At 45.5% G+C, this 18,466-nt stretch overlaps 2 protein-coding genes across 3 annotated transcripts in view; one reads left to right on the top strand and one right to left on the bottom strand.

Moving 5' to 3' along the window:
* Nucleotides 1-17,566, top strand: part of tmem26a (transmembrane protein 26a) — a 28,177-nt gene extending 10,611 nt beyond the window's left edge. Inside the window, exons 3-7 of one of the 2 annotated variants that reach the window (XM_038773233.1) lie at nucleotides 12,311-12,406; nucleotides 13,483-13,688; nucleotides 13,773-13,849; nucleotides 16,587-16,631; nucleotides 16,746-17,566. In XM_038773233.1, the coding sequence (XP_038629161.1) occupies nucleotides 12,311-12,406; nucleotides 13,483-13,688; nucleotides 13,773-13,849; nucleotides 16,587-16,631; nucleotides 16,746-16,927 (606 nt within the window). In that variant the 3' untranslated portion in view covers nucleotides 16,928-17,566. Of the gene's footprint in view, nucleotides 1-12,310; nucleotides 12,407-13,482; nucleotides 13,689-13,772; nucleotides 13,850-16,586 lie in introns of both variants that reach the window. The other variant, XM_038773232.1, reaches the window with a different exon arrangement.
* LOC119979650 (D-beta-hydroxybutyrate dehydrogenase, mitochondrial-like) lies at nucleotides 4,269-5,625 on the bottom strand. The gene is given in 4 exon segments (XM_038822179.1): nucleotides 4,269-5,107; nucleotides 5,110-5,143; nucleotides 5,204-5,310; nucleotides 5,562-5,625. Coding segments are annotated over 4 exon segments (1,044 nt in total).
* Nucleotides 17,567-18,466: the final 900 nt, after the last annotated feature.

Genomic DNA, 18,466 nt, shown 5'->3' with positions numbered 1-18,466 from the left:
TTAAAAATGGAAGGGAAACAAATAAACAGGTAGCTCTGAGCCTGTTGGCTGAACATCTGTCATTGGGAAAATGTTAGAGTCCATTATAAAGGATGACATAACAGAGCATTTAAAAATACATAATATAATCAAGCAGAATCAGCATGGCTTCATGAAGGGCAATCATGCCTCACAGATTTATTAGAATTCTTTGGGGAGATAATGAACAGGATAGATAAAGGGGACCCAGTAGATGTACTAAACTCTGATTTCCAAAAAACTTTTGATAAGGTGCTGCACAAAAGGCTACTTAATAAGATAAGAGCCCATGGTGTTGGAGGTAGTTTATTCGCATTGATAGAGGATTGGCTAACTGATAGAAGACAAAGGGTTAGGATAAGAGGGGCATTTTAGGGATGGCAACCTGTAGCTAGTGGACTGCCTCAGGGATCCCTGCTGGTGCCACAATTATTCACAATATATATTAATGACTTGGGTGAGGGAAATGAATGTACTGTTGCCACGTTTATGGATGACACAAACATAGGGATATAGACAGGTTAAGTGAGTGAACAAAAACTTGCCAGATGAAATATAAAGCAGGAAAATGTGAAGTTATACATTTTGGTAGGAAGAATAAAGGAACTGAATATTATTTAACTGGAGAAAGACTTCAGAAAGCTGCAGCTCAGAGGGACTTGGGGTTCCTGGTGCAGAAATCACAAAAAAACTAGTCAGCACGTAATTGGGAAGGCAAAAGGATTGTTGGCCTTTATTTCAAAGGGAATGGATTTTACAATTAAGGAAGACTTGCTAAAACTATGCTATGTCGACCACACCTGGAATGCTGTGAACAGTTGTGGTACCCCTATCTCAGGAAAGATATACTGGCATTGGAGGCAATCCAGAGAAGGTTCACCGGGTTAATCACGGGTATGGTGGAATTTTCTGATTAGGTTGAGCCTGTACTTAGTGGAGTTTAGAAGAATGTGAGGTGACCTTATTGAGACATATAGGATTCTCAGAGGGCTTGACAGGGTAGAAGCTGAGAGGTTGTTTCCTCATGTGTGTGTGTGTGTGGGGGGGGGGGGGGGGGGGGGAGGAATGAGGACCAGAGGGCATAATCTCAGTAAGGGGGTCACCCATTTAAGACGGAGATGAGGAGGAATTTCTTCTTTGAGGGTAGTGAATCTGTGGAATTCTTTACTGCAGAGGGCTGTAGAGGTTGGGTCATTAAGTATGTTCCAGGCTAAGATAGCAAAGATTTAATCAGTAAGGGAATCAAGGCTCATGGGGATAAGGCAGGAAAATGGAATGAAGGATTGTCACAGCATATCAGTCGTGATCTCATTGAATGGCAGAGTAGACTTGATGGACTGAATTGCCTACTTTTGCTCCCACATCTTATGGTCTAATCTACCATTGATATTTATAATATATTGGCCCAGATTTTGCTCTCAGAATAGCTGTGAGGCTCTCAGTACTTGCTGGTCTTAAAGACCAAATCGGACAGCAATTTATGGTACCACATGTGCGCAGTTCAATGCAGACCCTCTCCTCAAAAAACCAAAACCTGACTGCACCAACCTTGTAAATTACCACCCTATCTCCAAACTCCAACCCTATCTGCTAACTCCTTGGAACGTATTGGTGGCTCCCAAATATGGTGCGGTATTTCCCAGAACCCGGGGCTGGATTCTCCGCTCCGCCAAATTTCTGGCCCGTTCCACTGGCGGGATTCTCCGTTACGCCGACAGGTCAGTGGGGTTTCCTATTGTGGAGCAGCCCCACGCCATCGGGAAACCCCAGGGCACCGGCAAAACTGTGAATCCCGCCGGCGGAGAATCCTGCCCCCCGATGTTTGAATCCCTCCAATCAGGTTTCTGCCTCTGCTACAGTACTGAAACAAATCTTATCAAAGATATAAAACACTTATGTGACTGTTACAAAGGTAAGTTACCGCTCCTCACCGTCCACAACATTTGACAACATTGCCCTGGGTGGGCCACACTGTTACCTTTTATGTCCCACAAGGATCCATCCTCCCCTCTCTCTCTCTCTCTCTCTCTCTCATGTCCCACAAGGATCCATCCTCCCCTCCCTCTCTCTCTCTCTCTCTCTCTCTCATGTCCCACAAGGATCCATCCTCCCCTCCCTCTCTCTCTCTCTCTCTCTCTCTCTCTCTCTCTCCCCCCCCCCCCCATCCCACACTTTTCTTCCCCATGCAAACGCTGTCCTTCGAAAACATCATCTGGCAGTTCAGCATTGTTTATACCTGCATGTTGTGCTGTTGGGGAGATTTTAAATGACTCGTCAGGAGTATGGTAACCGGGAGCAGATATCAGGAACAAACAAGGAGTGGTATACCAGGATGCACAAAATTCTGGGAGAGACAGATTCTCAAATAGATAACAGTAAATAAAAGGTGGGGTCAGGATAGGGAGAAAATAATAGGTTCAAAATCAGGATTAGAATGCAGGTATGTGATTGAGTGTAATAAATAAGATTGGTGAGTTACAGGCACAGATTATCATGTGGAATTATGGTGTTCTGGCTCGAACAGAGACCTGGTTCAGGGAAGGGTGGTACTGTGGATTAAATGTTCCTGGATACAAGGGGCTCAGGAAAGGTAGGGAAAAAAGAAAAATGTGAGGGGTAGCCAAATTGATTAAGGAAAGTTGTAGTGCTGAAGACGAGCATGTCCCAGAGGGGTCAAGGACAGAATGGATTTAGATAAGGAACAAAAATGGTGCAATTACATAGGTCACCAACTCGTGGGAAGGATGTAGAAGAAATCTGCAAGGAAATTACAGAGTGATGCAAAAATTTGTTTTGATGAGGGACTTTAATTATTCAAATAAAGACTGGAACAGTGGTAGTGTAAAGGGCAAAGAGGGAAGAGTCCCTAGAGCATGTTCAGGGAAGTTTCCACAGCAGTATGTGTCCAGTCCAATGTGAAAGAAGACAATTACAAGACCTGGGCCGGATTCTCCGAGCCCGCGCCGGCTCTAAGAATTGGCGGCGGGACGCGATTCTCCGGCGACCGGTGAATTGCCGCCAGCCGCACACGCGCGATCGATGCGGCGCCGGTCGGGGGCCGTTGAAAGTGGCCCCCGCGGCGATTCTCTGTGGTCGACCGGCCGAGTTCCTGCCAGCGAGGTTCTAACATGGTTCCACCCGACAGGGAGCTCGGACCCGCGGCCGCAGTGGCTGTCCTGGGTCACCTTTTGAAGGTGGCGTCAGTCAGTGCTGGTGTGAACCTATGGTTGTTGCAGATGGGAGCCTTGTCCGACATTTTGGTCAGGCCAAATTGCTGCCGCAGTTGGTTCCAGGATTGGAGGGTGGCTGTCACCACTGGGCTGCTGGAGTGTTTTTTGGGTGGGGATGAGAGTGCTGCCGTGGCGAGGGCCCGGAGGGAGGTCCCTGCAGGAGGCCTCCTCCGCGCGCACCCACTCGGCCTCTGGCTCCTGGATCCATCCCCTTACTCGCTCGGCTGTTGCCGCCCAGTGGTAGAATTGTAGGTTTGGGAGGGCTAGCCCCCCCCTGGATTTTGTTTTTTGTAGGACCTTCTTTGGGATCCTAGCATGTCCCCTGACATTTTTTGAGCGAAACCTAATTCTGCTTTCCATTCATTTTTGGGGATATGAGTTATGAGACAGATTCCCTGAGTAGATGACAAGACTTGCATCCTGAAGCTGGATCGGGGCTTGTATTGTCCCTTCTGTATCGTTACGAAACAGGTTTTCAAACCTGGCCACAACCACTATTAGAATTGGTTAGAACAGGAAATATTCAACTCTTGATAATCATAGAATTTATAGTGCAGGAGGCCATTCAACTCATTAAGTCTGCACCGGCCCTTGGAAAGAGCACCCCACTTATGCCCACGCCTCCACCCTGTCCCTGTAACCTAGTAACCCAACCTTTTTGGACACTAAGAGCAATTTATCATGGCCAATCCACCTAACCTGCAGATCTTTGAACTGTGCAAGGAAACCGGAGCACCCGGAGGAAACCCACGCAGACACTGGGAGAAAGGGCAGACTCCACGCAGACAGTGACCCAAGCTGGGAATCTAATCTGGGACCCTGGAGCTGTGAAGCAACTGTGCTAACCACTGTGCGATCGTGCTGCCCTAACAAGTGTTTATAGAACAGTGCATTCTGGTCAGGGATTCCATTGTGTAAATGTTATGTTTAGACACTGCCATAATCATCATACAGAATTAATTTGATTAGTAAGAAGGCATAGTGCATTTAAAAAATAAAAGTTATCTGTTTACAATCACTTTAACGAATGTATATTCGATCAGATATAGCAGCTGGAAAGTGGGTCATAATCTGCATCCTCAACCGCCAATAGTAATCCATTGGATTGTAGCGGGTGTATGGGGATGCTGAGGTCAGTGCATGTGCGACATCGGTAATAACCGTTGACGCGTCCGCCGCGCCACCCCCAACATAAGATTCCATCTTTGAAATCTGCTCATCAAAGTATTCCTTCCCATAATCCTTCCGGACAATGTCTGGCAGCTCATTCCACATTTTTTCCGTGATTATCTTGAAAAGTTCAGGAGTGTAAAGATTGGTGGCACCTATGAAATTTCCAGGTTCAACGACACTAACGTTAACGCCCCAGCGGTGCATTTCGTAACGCAAGCAGTCTGAGAATGCCTCCACTCCAAACTTAGTGTCACAATAAGGGGAACGAGAAGGATTGGCCATCCGTCCCAGCATACTTGTGATGTTAACCACACAACCTTTTGCTCTACAAATATATGGAAGGAAACCTTTGTTCACACGGATAGTTCCCCACAGGTTGACCTCTGCAACCTGCTTATAGGTATCCATGGTGGTGAACTCCACTTCCCCAAAGGTTGAGATACCAGCGTTGTTAATCAGGCCCCAAAGACCTTTTTCTGTATCTGTTAAATGTTCTTTCACAAACTCCACTGCGCTTGCTACTTCCTCATCTTTGCAAACATCTAACTGGACGACAATCATTCGATCGCTCTTCATATCCTCCAACTTCTTTGTTCCTTCCCCACCTTTATCCTTTAACAGGCATCCTGCAGATATTTTGAATCCTTTTGCATGCAGGTGCTGTGCCATGGAAAATCCAAATCCATGTCACATCCTGTGATGACGATACTTTTGCCGTCAATCTTCACAGTGAAGTACTTCACTTTGGAACAGAAAGTCTTCCGTCACACAGAGCCACTCACCGCTACTGGTTGGCTTGCAAGTGATCGAGCAGCTGTGATGCAAATTGCTGGCTGCAGCCGACTCAGCACGGGAGGGGATGCCCTCCACAGCGCGGCCGCGACAGCCCCTGGGCACAATTTTTTTTAAAGCAGAATTTAAATTCCCAAAATGCCAAAGTCGGTTTTGAGCTTTGGTTTTCTGTGTAACACAGGCTACTTGTCTAGTGACACAACCACAATGCTTTGTATCCCACATGTGTAAATGTACATGAGACGCCCATCACAATCTACCCTATTCACACTTAGGAATTTAGGAAGCTAGGAATGGGTCATTGTTTCCTATCTTTCAATCAATATACTATCCAGATCAACAATTTGCCTTTAATCCCATGAACCGCAGCTTCAGCCTGTGAAGAGTAAAACAGGAAAGGTGGCCAAACCATGGCTTATGAGGGAAATTAGAGAAGGGAGAGGCATAGGGGCTGGTTTAGCTCACTGGGCTAAATCGCTGGCTTTTAAAGCAGGCCAGCAGCACGGTTTGATTCCCGTACCAGCCTCCCTGGACAGGCGCCGGAATGTGGTGACTGGAGGCTTTTCACAGTAACTTCATTGAAGCCTACTCGTAGCAATAAGCGATTTTCATTTTCATACAAATTGGCCAGGGAAAACAAGAGACCTGAGGATTTGGAGCAGTTTAGAATTCCACAAAGGAGGACCAAGGGATTGATTAAGAAGGGGAAAATAGAATATGAGAGCAAGTTTGCAGGGAACATAGGAAATGATTGTAAAATCCTCTGTAGACACCTGAAGAGAAAAATACTGAACACAAATGTAGGTTACTTACAGTCAGTGACAGGGGAACAAAGAAATGGCTGACCAACTAAATACATGCTTTTGTTCTGTCTTCACAAAGGAAGACACAAAGAACGTGGCAGAAATGTTGGGGAACACAGGGTTCAGTGAGAGGAAAAACTGAAGGAATCAGTATTCGTAGAGAAACGATGTTGGGGACATTGATGGGATTGAAGGCTGATAAATCCCCATGGCTGATAATCTACATCACAGAGTACTTAAGGAAGTGGCCCTAGAAATAGTGGATGTATTGGTGGTCATCTTCCAAGATTCTATAGGCTCTGGAACAGTTCCTGCAGATTGGAGGGTAGCAAAAATAACCCCACTATTTAAACAGCCAGGTAGAGAAAAAAACAGGGAATTATAGATCAGTCAGCAGTGGGAAAAGTTCCAGAGTCCATTATAAAATATTTAATAGTAGAGCACTTGGAAAAACAGTGGCAGGATCGGACAGTCAGCATGGATTTACAAAGGGAAATCATACTTGACAAATCTATTGTAATTCTTCAAGAGTGTAACTAGTTGATGACAGGGAGCCAGTAGTTTATTTGGACTTTCAGGAGGTTTTCAACAAAGTCCTACATAGAAATGATGTTATTCTCTAAGTTTGAATAAAGATTGTAGACTTCCAGTTAACACAAATACTTTATTCAATGGGTTCGTTCTGTATCCAGAGCTTAACTAGATATAATACAGTCAGGAGGTATGACCAGTGAAGCTAAGGTAAACTGCCTATGCTGAGCTGTCTCTGTCTGCTGCTGCTCACTAACCCTGTGCTCCCTTGGGCTGGACCCTTTATACCCGTCTCTGATGCCCTCTAGTGATGCTGTGGCTGTTACATCTGTCTGTAGTCCCTGGTGTATGTGCAGATGTATGCACAGATGTACAGATCACTACATCCCCCCCCCCCCCACTTTTATTTGACATGTTTTCTAGACTGGCCTCAAGAAAACTGTACATAACAAGTGGTGAGAATATGCAAATCTGCATACTGTGAAAATGATAAAAGTAATGCAGAACCAATTAACTGTGTTGTGAGTCCATCGTGAGAAATGTCCATATTCGTCTTGTGTGTGTGTTGAAGTGTCGTCACAAATCTAGCCGGTCGGGTGCCTAACGTGGGCAGCACGGTAGCATGGTGGTTAGCATAAATGCTTCACAGCTCCAGGGTCCCAGGTTCGATTCCCGGCTGGGTCACTGTCTGTGTGGAGTCTGCACGTCCTCCCCGTGGGTGCGTGGGTTTCCTCCGGGTGCTCCGGTTTCCTCCCACAGTCCAAAGATGTGCGGGTTAGGTGGATTGGCCATGCTAAATTGCCCGTAGTGTCCTAAAAGTAAGGTTAAGGGGGGGTTGTTGAGTTACGGGTATAGGGTGGATACATGGGTTTGAGTAGGGTGATCATTACTTGGCACAACATCGAGGGCCGAAGGGCCTGTTCTGTGCTGTACTGTTCTATGTTCTGCTGGAGCGTCTTAACGGTGGTAGTAGGGATGATGATTTGATGTCATCAAGAGTACTGTCTGGTGTTGTGTGGCGAGGAACGTCATATCATCTTCTAAAGCAGTGCTAACTGCTTGTTCCAGGGTGTTGCAAAAGTTATTTTCAACTGCTGGTGTAAGTTCTGGCATTGTTCCGTCTTTTGAGGCAAGAAAATTGGGTTTTTCAGCTTTAAATTTATTTTTGTTAATTTTCGTGCATTTCGCTTTTAAGTGGGCGTGGTCCTGGTCCTCTGACGTCATGACGCTCGTGACGCCATGCGTAGGACTCGATTACCCATGCGAACACCGAGTTTCCTGTATTGTGCCCTCTTTTCGGAACCGAGCATGTGCGGCTCCTTTCTCAAGATGGCTGCTGCTCAGAACCTCCATCTTTCTCCGATTCAACCCTGCCTCCGCCTCGTGGTGAGCGTTGGCGCCATTTTTACCGATTTTGTTTTCTAAATGATGATTCTGTGTTTCTAGAGACTCAAATTATTGATTTTGTTTTTGTTCATAAGCAAGGCATTTTACTTATTTTGTGAAAGTTGTTCCCTCAGATTTTTATCAGATAGTCCAGGAATTAATTGATGCATTAGCACAGCGTCTCTGGAATCAGCATAATCACAGCCTTGTGGTATTAATTTGAGATTTGTAATAAAATCAGAGATGGGCCCTCCGTTTTTCTGACAAGAGTTAAATCTTTCCAGCATCTCACTAGACCGACTGTTACAACGTTCATCAAATTTTTTGAGTGCAACTTCTAATTTGGTGTTGTCCTCACCTTCTAAGTAATTAAAGCAATTATAGATTTATCTAGCCTCATGCTCTCCTGTTGAGAGTAGTAGGGCTATTTTCATTGCGTCAGAGGCTGTGCTTAAATCATTAGCTGTAATAAATATTTGGAACTACTGATCAAACATTTTCCAGTTATAACTTAAATTACCAGCAGTTTCCAGCTGCCATGGAGTTCCAACAAGTTCCATTGAATCTGTTAGTCGTTGAGGATCCATTTGCTGCGAAGTCTTCCACAGTTGAATATCCGGCTTAAGTTTTTCTTCTCTTGCTGGTGTCTAGCTTGCTTTCTGAAATCACTCCTGGTATCATATGTTATTCTCTAAGTCTGAATAAAGATTGTAGACTTCCAGTTAACACAAATACTTTATTCAATGGGTTTGTTCTGTTTCCAGAGCTTAACTAGATATAATACAGTCAAGAGGTATGACCAGTGAAGCTAAGGTAAGCTGCCTATGCTGAGCTGTCTCTGTCTGCTGCTGCTCACTAACCCTGTGCTCCCTTGGGCTGGACCCTTTATACCCGTCTCTGATGCCCTCTAGTGATGCTGTGGCTGTTACATCTGTCTGCAGTCCCTGGTGTATGTGCAGATGTATGTACAGATGTACAGATCACTACAGAGATTAGTGTGTAAAATTAAAGTGCATGGGTTGGGGGTAGTTATTGAGATGGATAGAAATCTGGTTGTCAGGCAGGAAACAAAGAGTAAGAATAAATGGGTATTTTTCCGAATGGCAGGCAGTGACGAGTGCAGTACCACAGGGATCAGTGCTGGGACCCCATTCTATTCACAATATATATCAATGAATTTGATACGGGAACAAAATGCAATATCTCCAAATTTGCAGATGACACAAAGCTGGGTGGGAGGGTGAGCTGTGAGGAGGATGGAGAGATGCTTCAGTGTGATTTGGACAAGCTGAGTCAGTGGGCAATTGTATGGCAGATGCAGTATAATGTGGATGCATGTGAAGTTATGCACTTTGGTAGCAAAAGTAAGAAGGCAGATTATTATCTGAATGGCGATAGATTGCTATGAAATATACAAGAAACCTATAAAATTCGGACAGGGTAGATGCAGGAAGGATGTTCCCGATGATGGTGTTGTCTGAAATCAGTGGTCATAGTCTCAGGATACGAGGTAAAGCTTTTAGGCCTGAGGTGAGGAGACGCTGCTTCACTCGGAGAGTGGCAAGCCTGTGGAATTTGGCACCACAAGAAACAGTTGAGGTCAAAACTTTGAATGTTATCAAGAAGGAGTTAGATATGGCTCTTGTGGTGAAGGGGATCAAAGGATATGGAGGGGGGGGGGGGTGGTGGCAGGCAGTGGGATCAGGCTATTGAGTTGAATGATCAGCCATGATCATACTGAATGGTGGAGCAGGCTCGAAGGGCCAAATGGCCTCCTCCTGCTCCTATTTCTATGTTTCTACGAGGGACTTTATCAAATGCCTTCTGGAAGTCAATATAAATTATATTTGCACACACACCCCTTTCCACTGCTTTATTCATCCCTTCAAAAAATTCAATTACGCTCATCAGGCATTACCTACCTTTGCAACACCAGAGGCCTGGTTTAGCACAGTGAACTAAACAGCTGCCTTGTAATGCAGATCAAGACCAGCAGTGCGGGTTCACTTCCCTTGCCAGCCTCCCGACCAGGCGCCGGAATGTGGTGCCTGGAGGCTTTTCACAGTAACCTACTTGTGACAATAAGCATTTATGTATTTATTTATAAATCCATGCTGGCTCCCTCTGATCAGCTGAAAATTTTCAAGGTGTGCAGTCATCTGCTGCGGAATTCTCTGTTGGTCGGATCCTCCAGTCTACTGGCAGTACACCCATGCTGTGGGTTTCCGACGACATGGGGTGGCCACAATGGGAAACCCATTGTTCAGCTGTGGGAACGGAGAATCCCGCTGCTGGTGGGGGCGCCAGACAGGAAACGTGGCTGGCGGACGGGAAAACCCCGCCCTGATCTTTAATTATAGACTCCAGCAAAGTTTGAAAACAGATGTTTCATTCGTCGGTCTATACTTTAATTTCCTGGTTTCCCTCTCACCTTTATTAAATAGCATGGTGACATGACAATTTTTCAAGCTGAAGGACTGATTCCTGCCTTCCTGACAATTTATTGATGCCTTGTCCTCAAACCACTCTTGTCCTTGACACTGATTTCAATCACGTGTACTTAGCAAACAAATCTTGTACCCTACTCAGATTTCACAAGCTACAGAAGAAATTTTGCAGTTGTCTGTCTTTGCTCCTCTTGTCATTCGTGCATTCGTTACTGTACCATTTGAGATGTTCATCATCACCTCCAGCAAAGACCCAGAATGGCATTAATAGTTGTTACAGGAGTTTAAATGCACACAGCGTTACATTAGGGTTTTAACATGATTGATTCAAAGTGGTTCTCTGTCATATAGCTGCTCTGACTAAGGAACAGGCAGATTCGGGCGGCACAGTAGCACAGTGGGTAGCACTGTTGCTTCACAGCACCAGGGTCCCAGGTTCGATTCCTGGCTTGGGTTATTTTCCGTGCAGAGTCTGCACGTTCTCCCCGTGTCTGCGTGAGTTTCCTCTGGGTGCTCCAGTTTCCTCCCACAAGTCCCAAAAGTCGTGCTGTTAGGTGAATTGGACTTTCTGAATTCTCCCTTCGTGTACCCGAACAGGCGCCAGAATGTGATGACTAGGGGCTATTCACAGTAACTAATTGCGGTGTTAATGTAAGCCTACTTGTGACAATAAAGATTATTATTACTACTACAGCACAAGGTAAAAGGCCTCAAAACTCTGCCTTGGACCAAAGGTGTAAATTAGAGCCTTCAACCAGATTTTAACCCTACTTTATGAATTACAGAGTTATGTTGGCACAGAAGGAGGCCACTTGGCCGATCGAGTCCATGCTGGCTCTCTGTAGAGCAACCAAATTAGTCCCATTCTTGCCATCAATCTCCATCGCTCTGCAAGTTTATTTCCCTCAAATGCCCATCTAATTGCCTTTGAAAATGATTAATCGTCTTCACTTCCATCGGTTCATAGATAGTGAGTTCCAGGTCATTACCACTTGATGCGTAAAAGATTTCACAATCCGCCCCCCTCCCAACCTTCCCCACCACCGTATGTTTTCATGAAAACTTCACATCTGTCCCCCTAGTCCTTGTACATTCTGCTAATGGGAACATATTCTCTATTTGTCTATCTTATCTGTAATAACCTTGTACACCTCTATCAAATTTCCTCTCAATCTCCACTGCTTAAGGCGAACAACCCCAATCAAACCTTGGAACTAAAATCCCCACCTCTCAAGCCAATCTGACAAATCTCTTCTGCACCCTCTCGATGACTTTCTCATTCTTCCTCAAGTGAGATGACCCCACTGGATGCAATGCTCTGGTTATGGCTTAACCAGAGTGTTGTAAAGGTATTCCAGCATTACACTCGGTATTTTTCTATCAGGAATTTTCTGGTAAATAAGCAGATAATCAATCTGCTTTCCTGACATTGAGTGGGGGGCAGCAATGTTGGAGGGTAGTGTGTGGGAGTGCAGTTTATCTGATGGCTTGGAGCTGAAGATTGCAAAAGGTCTTCAACCTTGGGCAATATGCCACTGACTGCTCTCACAAATATCACACTCCCCTCAGACATGGGGGAGCCACCCCAGACCAGGGGTGCCCAGAAATGCCCAGCTTAATTGTTTGTCATTTGGCGGTCAGTTTGGAAAGAACAGGGAAGGTTGACAAGTTGGCAAGAAGGACAGGACAGTGAGTAGGCAGGACACCACGCAGGGTGGCAATGAAGGCAACAGGCTGGTCTTGTGAGGTCCAAATGCCAGGGCTGAGCTGCTGAAGGAGCCCTCAATTTGGTGGTTTGTGTGGCTTATCCACTTACTTTCTGACCCACACACCAAGAGATTATTGAATGATCACTAATTCTAGAGTTCTGCAATGTGTGGCTTTCTAAAGACCCAGACAATGCCGTTAACGTATGAAAATTCATTTACAGCATTTTGTCCATTCAACTGATCAAATCTCCTTCAATCTTTCAACTGAAGAGCCACCTATGAAAAGACCAGAGAATTCGAGTAATTCAATTGCTGTGGTAAATCTATTTGTTTTCGCTTTATATGTTTCTGCATAAAACACCAATGCTGATTACGAATTTCACCTTGCTTCATTTTTCCCCTTTTTCCAATAAACAATTAAATATTTCAACAATCATCCCAGTAAAAACATGTGCACAAACATAACTCTACTTGAGATCTCAGATTTCTGTGCGATATTGGGCGGGATTCTCCAAACCCCCTCCGGGTCGGAGAATCGGCAGGGGGCAGCGTGAATCCCACCCCCACTGGCTGCCGAATTCTCTGGCGCCGGGGATTTGGCGGGGGCGGAAATCGTGCCGCACCGGTCAGGGACCGTTGGCAGCGGCCCACCCGGCGATTCTCCGGCCCATGATGGGCCGAGCGGCGGCCCATTTTACGCCGGTCCCGGGGGGGATCTGGCCTCGGGGGGTGCCCCCACGGTGGCCTGGCCCACCGATCCACAGGTGGGCCTGTGCCATGACGGCACTCTATTCCTCCGCACCGGCAGCTGTACTAGTCCGCCATTGCCCCTCTTCTCATGCGCTGGGATGACGCCAGCACACGCTGGCGCTCCCGCGCATTCACCAACCCGTGCCGGCCGGCGTAGGCACTTCAGCGCCGGTTGGCGTGGTGCCAAGCCCCTTCCGCCCCGGCCGGTGCGGCGCAATCCACTCCGGCACTGGCCTAGCCCCTGAAGGTGCGGAGGATTCCGCATCTTTGGGGCGGCCCAACGCCGGAGTGGTTCACCCCATTCCTTTGCGCCGTTGTTGCCCACCCTGCCGATTTCCGCAGAATCCCGCCCATTGTTCCTTAAATCGACTCGATCTCAGTTCTGCGAACATACAATGTCATTTCAATTATAGAGAATTCTCCGCCTCCCTAGCCATGTGTTTCTTGATGGCACATCGTCGTTAGCAATGGGATTCTCCGTTCCCGCCTCTGGTCAGTGGGATTTCCCATTGTAGCCACCCCAGGCCACTGGGAAACCTGTGGGCAGGGGTGTGGAGAATTCCGTCGGCGGAGAATTCACCCCAGAGCCCTTTAAATTCCTTGCATTCTCTCATCTCAATTCTTGGCTTAAATCATTTTTCAGGTCATCAACTTTTTGACTTCCTCACTCGACTGGACTCTAAGCTTTCACCAGACACTCCTGATCCTGCTGATAATAGGGAAATGGATACTTCCTATGGGCGTTGGGGTCAACCGAGACCAATTATCCCAGCTCCTTCTGACATTTGTCGGGATTGCTGCCGATATACTGGAGTTCAAGAGTGAAACCCTGTCGGAGAAGGCGGTCAGGTGGGCTTTGTACAGAGCAAAAAATAGCATCAGTGTGATTGGAGTTATGCATCATTAACTAACTAGCTGTAATGGTGATTTCAGGTGCCATCCTAAGCTGGTATATACCATTCTAGCTATTTGGACATGGAGTATGCTACAGTTTCCCTTGGATCTTACAGGTAAATTTTAACAATGCTCTCTATTCTCTCTGAATATTTTGTATTTGTTTGCAATGATCATTTTCATGTATATTTTGTGTTTTGGAAAATGCTTTTATTTGTTTTTTCAAGAGTATAACATGCTGTGGTCTTGGTTCATGCAGTGCAGCGTGATGGAGCATGTTATTTGTGGGCTTGGTTCATGGAATAAGGTGTGGTGGGGACATTATTGCTTTGCGTTAGTTCATGCAATAAGGAGCGACGTGGATGTCCATGCTCGGAGCTGGATTGGTGTCACCAACAGAGTATAGAGTAAGATCGAGAAATGAGAAACTGATCGAATGTAACAAGTACAGTGAGTGGATAAGAATAAGGAGTGTGGGATGTGCATCCAGAATGCTGATTGCGACACCTTGTAGCAAGAAACTATCCACAATAAAATGGGCAAATCTGTCAATGGGAAAAATGACAGGAGGTAAGTGCAAGGTATTGAAAATAGAATTTAACCTAATACAGAACCCACTTTCCAAGAAAAGCCAAAACTGAGAAAAGCGGTAAGAGGCAACATAAACCAAAGAAAAATCCTTGGAAAAAATCAAGACCATAAGACATAGGAGCAGAATTAGGCATCTCGGCCCATCGAGTCTGCTCCGCCATTCAATAATGGCTGATATTTTCTAATCCCCATTCATAGACTAGAATTTACAGTGCAGAAGGAGGCCATTCGGCTCATCGAGTCTGCACCGGCTCTTGGAAAGAGCACCATACCAAGGTTAACACCTCCCCCTATCCCCACAACCCAGTAACCCCACCCAACATCAAGGGCAATCCTGGACACCAAGGGCAATTCATCATGGCCAATCCACCTAACCTGCACATATTTGGACTGTGGGAGGAAACCGGAGCACCCGGAGGAAACCCACGCACACACGGGGAGGATGTGCAGACTCTGCACAAACAGTGACCCAAGCCGGAATCGAACCTGGGACCCTGGAACTGTGAAACGATTGTGCTATCCACAATGCTACCATGCTTCCCCTGCCTTCTCCCCATAACCCCTGATTCCCTTATTAATCAAGGACCTATCTCTGTCGTAAAGACACTCAGTGATTTGGCCTCCACAGCCTTCTGCGGTAAAGAGTTCCACAGATTCAGGGCAGCACGGTGGCGCAGTGGGTTAGCCCTGCTGCCTCACGGCGCCGAGGTCCCAGGTTCAATCCCGGCTCTGGGTCAGTGTCTGTGTGGAGTTTGCACATTCTCCCCGTGTCTGCGTGGGTTTCGCCCCCACAACCCAAAGATGTGCAGGGTAGGTGGATTGGCCACGGTAAATTGCCCCTTAATTGGAAAAAAAAAAATTAAGAAAAAAAAAGAGTTCCACAGATTCACCACCCTCTGGCTGAAAGAATTCCTCCTCCTCTCTGATTTAAAGGATCGTCCCTTTAGTCTGAGATTGTGTCCTCTGATTCTAGTTTCTCCTACAAGTGGAAACATCCTCTCTACATCCACGCTATCCAGGTCTTGCAGTATCCTGCAAGGTTCACTAAGATCCCCCCTCACCTTTCTAAACTCCAACGAGTACAGACCCTGAGTCCTCAACCGTTGCTCGTACACAAGTTCTTCATTCCAGGGATCATTCTTGTGAACCTCCTCTGGACCCTTTCCAAGGCCAACACATCCTTCCTTAGATACTCCAAATGGAATTGGACCAGAGCCTTATACAGCCTCAGAAGTACATCCTTGCTCTTGTATTCTAGCCCTCTTGACATGAATGCTAACATTGCATTTGCCTTCCTAACTGCCGACTGAACCTGCACATTAACCTTAAGAGATCGTGAACAAGGACTCCCAAGTCCCTTTGTGCTTCTGATTTCCTAAGCATTTCCCCATTTCAAAAATAGTTTATGCCTAAGACGTAGCGGTCCCTGGAGACAGGGAGAGGTACAAAGAAACAGCTATGAAAAGGGAATATGATAAAGATATGATATGCAAGGGATACCAAAATGAACACTAAAAATGCTCACAGTTATATTCGAAAATTGTCCGGGAGCAATTGGAACCCCTTTAAAATTGGGCGTAGAGATACTGTCAATGAAAATAAATAAATGATGAACATGTTGACTGATGGCTTTGTGTCAGTAGCTACAGTGGGGTTAAGGGACGTCATTCCAAGCATCCCAAGGGATCTAATATTGAATCAGGGATGGGGGCTCACAAGAATTAATGTGAACCAAGTAACAACAATGAAGAATCTAATTGCACTAAAGAGTGACACATTCCCAGAATCAGATGGTTTCTGTTCCAGGATTTGAAAGGAAATAGGTGAGAATTTTCCAGATGCCCCAACTATAAACTTTAAATGCATTCTGAAATCAATAACCCTTCCTTTAGTTATGAAAATTTCACATAACTCTGCTTTTTAAGAAAGTTCAAGTGTTATTGAGGAATTACTTGAATGTAAGAATAGGGTGACTGAGCGTTGGGGTTGTTGTCCATGTCTGCCGGGGGTCTCTCCGTCCATGGCTGAGGAACCCTCAACTTCACTTTGAGATCAAGGCACCCTTTTTGGAGGCGGTTTTGGGATTTACTGATGAGAAACTTCCCAAGCTCCAAATAAATGACTTAAGTGTTGGTGAATACCGGTCTGGATTGCACCAAAAAACCCGGCGCAAATCACCCCACCAAAATCACGCCCAACAACTCAAAAAGCACATTAATTTGAAAGAAGTTCTAAAATTTATGTTTGCTTATTAAATTGCAGTGCTGCAGAAAACTGAAGGACAACTTCCACATGGGAACACTTCAGGTAGAAAAGCGCATCTGTTCAGAAATAGCGCAGATCTCTGGAATATTACCATAAGTGTATTGATACAAGACGGACCCTTCTTCATTTTCCGCTTGTTCCTCATGTTCCATAAAGGGATTGTTCACCAGATGCTGTTGTTCTTCACAATCAAGAATGCTTTGGTACTAACACTACAGCTTTACCGGCTTACCCTGATCTATTTGGAAATGCGGCAGCCGTGTAAGGAGCAGCAACAGACCACCACTGAAGTCAATGTCTCCGTGTGTGCCACCGAGATGGATGACATTGTTGAGTAGCTGTGCCGCTGCATGGGAATGAGGATTGAGATGGAGTGTCAGCACGTGGATTCATTCCCTCATTACAGCCCTGGGGGTATCAGTGTAGATTTTGTGCTCAGGTTTCTGGAATGCGTATTGAATCCACTGTCTTCTGACTTCAGTTCGAATGTATTATATCCAGTTTGTTTTATCCTGTTTAAGGTATCTTATAGACTATTACAAAGTATGCTCTGGGATACCTCATTCTGAAGATTTTGAATTGAGAATCATTATTACTTTGTCAGGAAACGCAAAAAGAAAACAAAAATATATTCATACATGATTGGTGCTCAGAGAAGAAGCTGAGACAAGAAAGACAGACTTGTATTAGCAGAATAAATGTCACATTTTGTGCCTCCTCACATTCCAAAGCAATGATTAGATCGAAACAAGTCTGTCATTTAATAATAGAATGTGTTGTGCGTTTTGTGAATGTTATGAAACATGCAGTATTTCTTCTGTCAACTCGGTGTGTGTTCTGAGGAGAAGAAACAAACTTTGAAACAATGCTATGATTTTTTTTCTCCAGTAACAAAAGGCGATTTGATAAACAGCAGTGAAGCAATAAACCCCAGTTCAGTCTCTTCCTCCTCTCAGTGAACTGCTGATCTCCGCCAAACTATAATGTCTCAAGCGAAGGTTCATCATTTCCCCTCGCGGCTGTGAATGAAATCAAAGGGATGGCAGTTCTCACTGGGATGAATTGTTTTTAAGAGAATCGTCTGTAGTGGGGTGATATGCATCACCGTATATACACAAGGGGCTAATGTGAATACACTACAACTAAGTAACCACTAGAGGGAGCACCAGAGATGCCATGACATGCAGACATACAGCCAATGGGTCATTACAACAGGACACAACCAATGGGTAATCAGGACACCCAGAGGTGGCATTAGCACAAGGGGGCACTTCACAACTCATATAAAAGGACGGTGCACACATGCTCTGCCTCTTTCCACAGACAGACATCGAGAGAGTACATCAGGGTTGATCAACAGCATCACACCCAGCACGTGGCTTAGAGCAGGCTGGTAAAGATAGACTGAGTTACTACAGCTAGATTAGCAGAGAGTCAAACTCATTTAAGAACTGTGTTAATAGTTCAATAAACACGTTGAACTGATTTGATAGTCTGGAGCTGCCTTTGTCAAAGCATACATCAAGGAAGCAGCTTATGCTACACGAAACAGCATAACACAACATGTTGTAGATTCTCATAACCGCCCATCGCGGTTGTAAACAAAGATGAAAATTGGCAGGGACGGTAAGACCATCTGATCTGTTGAGCCATAAGACATAGGAGCAGAATTAGGCCACTCGGCCTATTGAATCTGCTCCACCATTTAATCATGGCTGATAATTTTCTCATCCCCATTCTCCTGCCTTCTCCCCATAAGCCCTGATCACCTCATTAGTCAAGAACCTATCTATCTCTGTCTTAAAGACATTCAGTGATTTGGCCTCCACAGCCTTCCGCAGCAAAGAGTTCCATAGATTCACCACCCTCTGGCTGAA

This window comes from Scyliorhinus canicula, chromosome 16, assembly GCF_902713615.1.
Source record: "Scyliorhinus canicula chromosome 16, sScyCan1.1, whole genome shotgun sequence".
Classification (NCBI taxonomy): Eukaryota; Metazoa; Chordata; class Chondrichthyes; order Carcharhiniformes; family Scyliorhinidae; genus Scyliorhinus; species Scyliorhinus canicula.
This window is presented reverse-complemented; position numbering and strand designations above follow the sequence as displayed.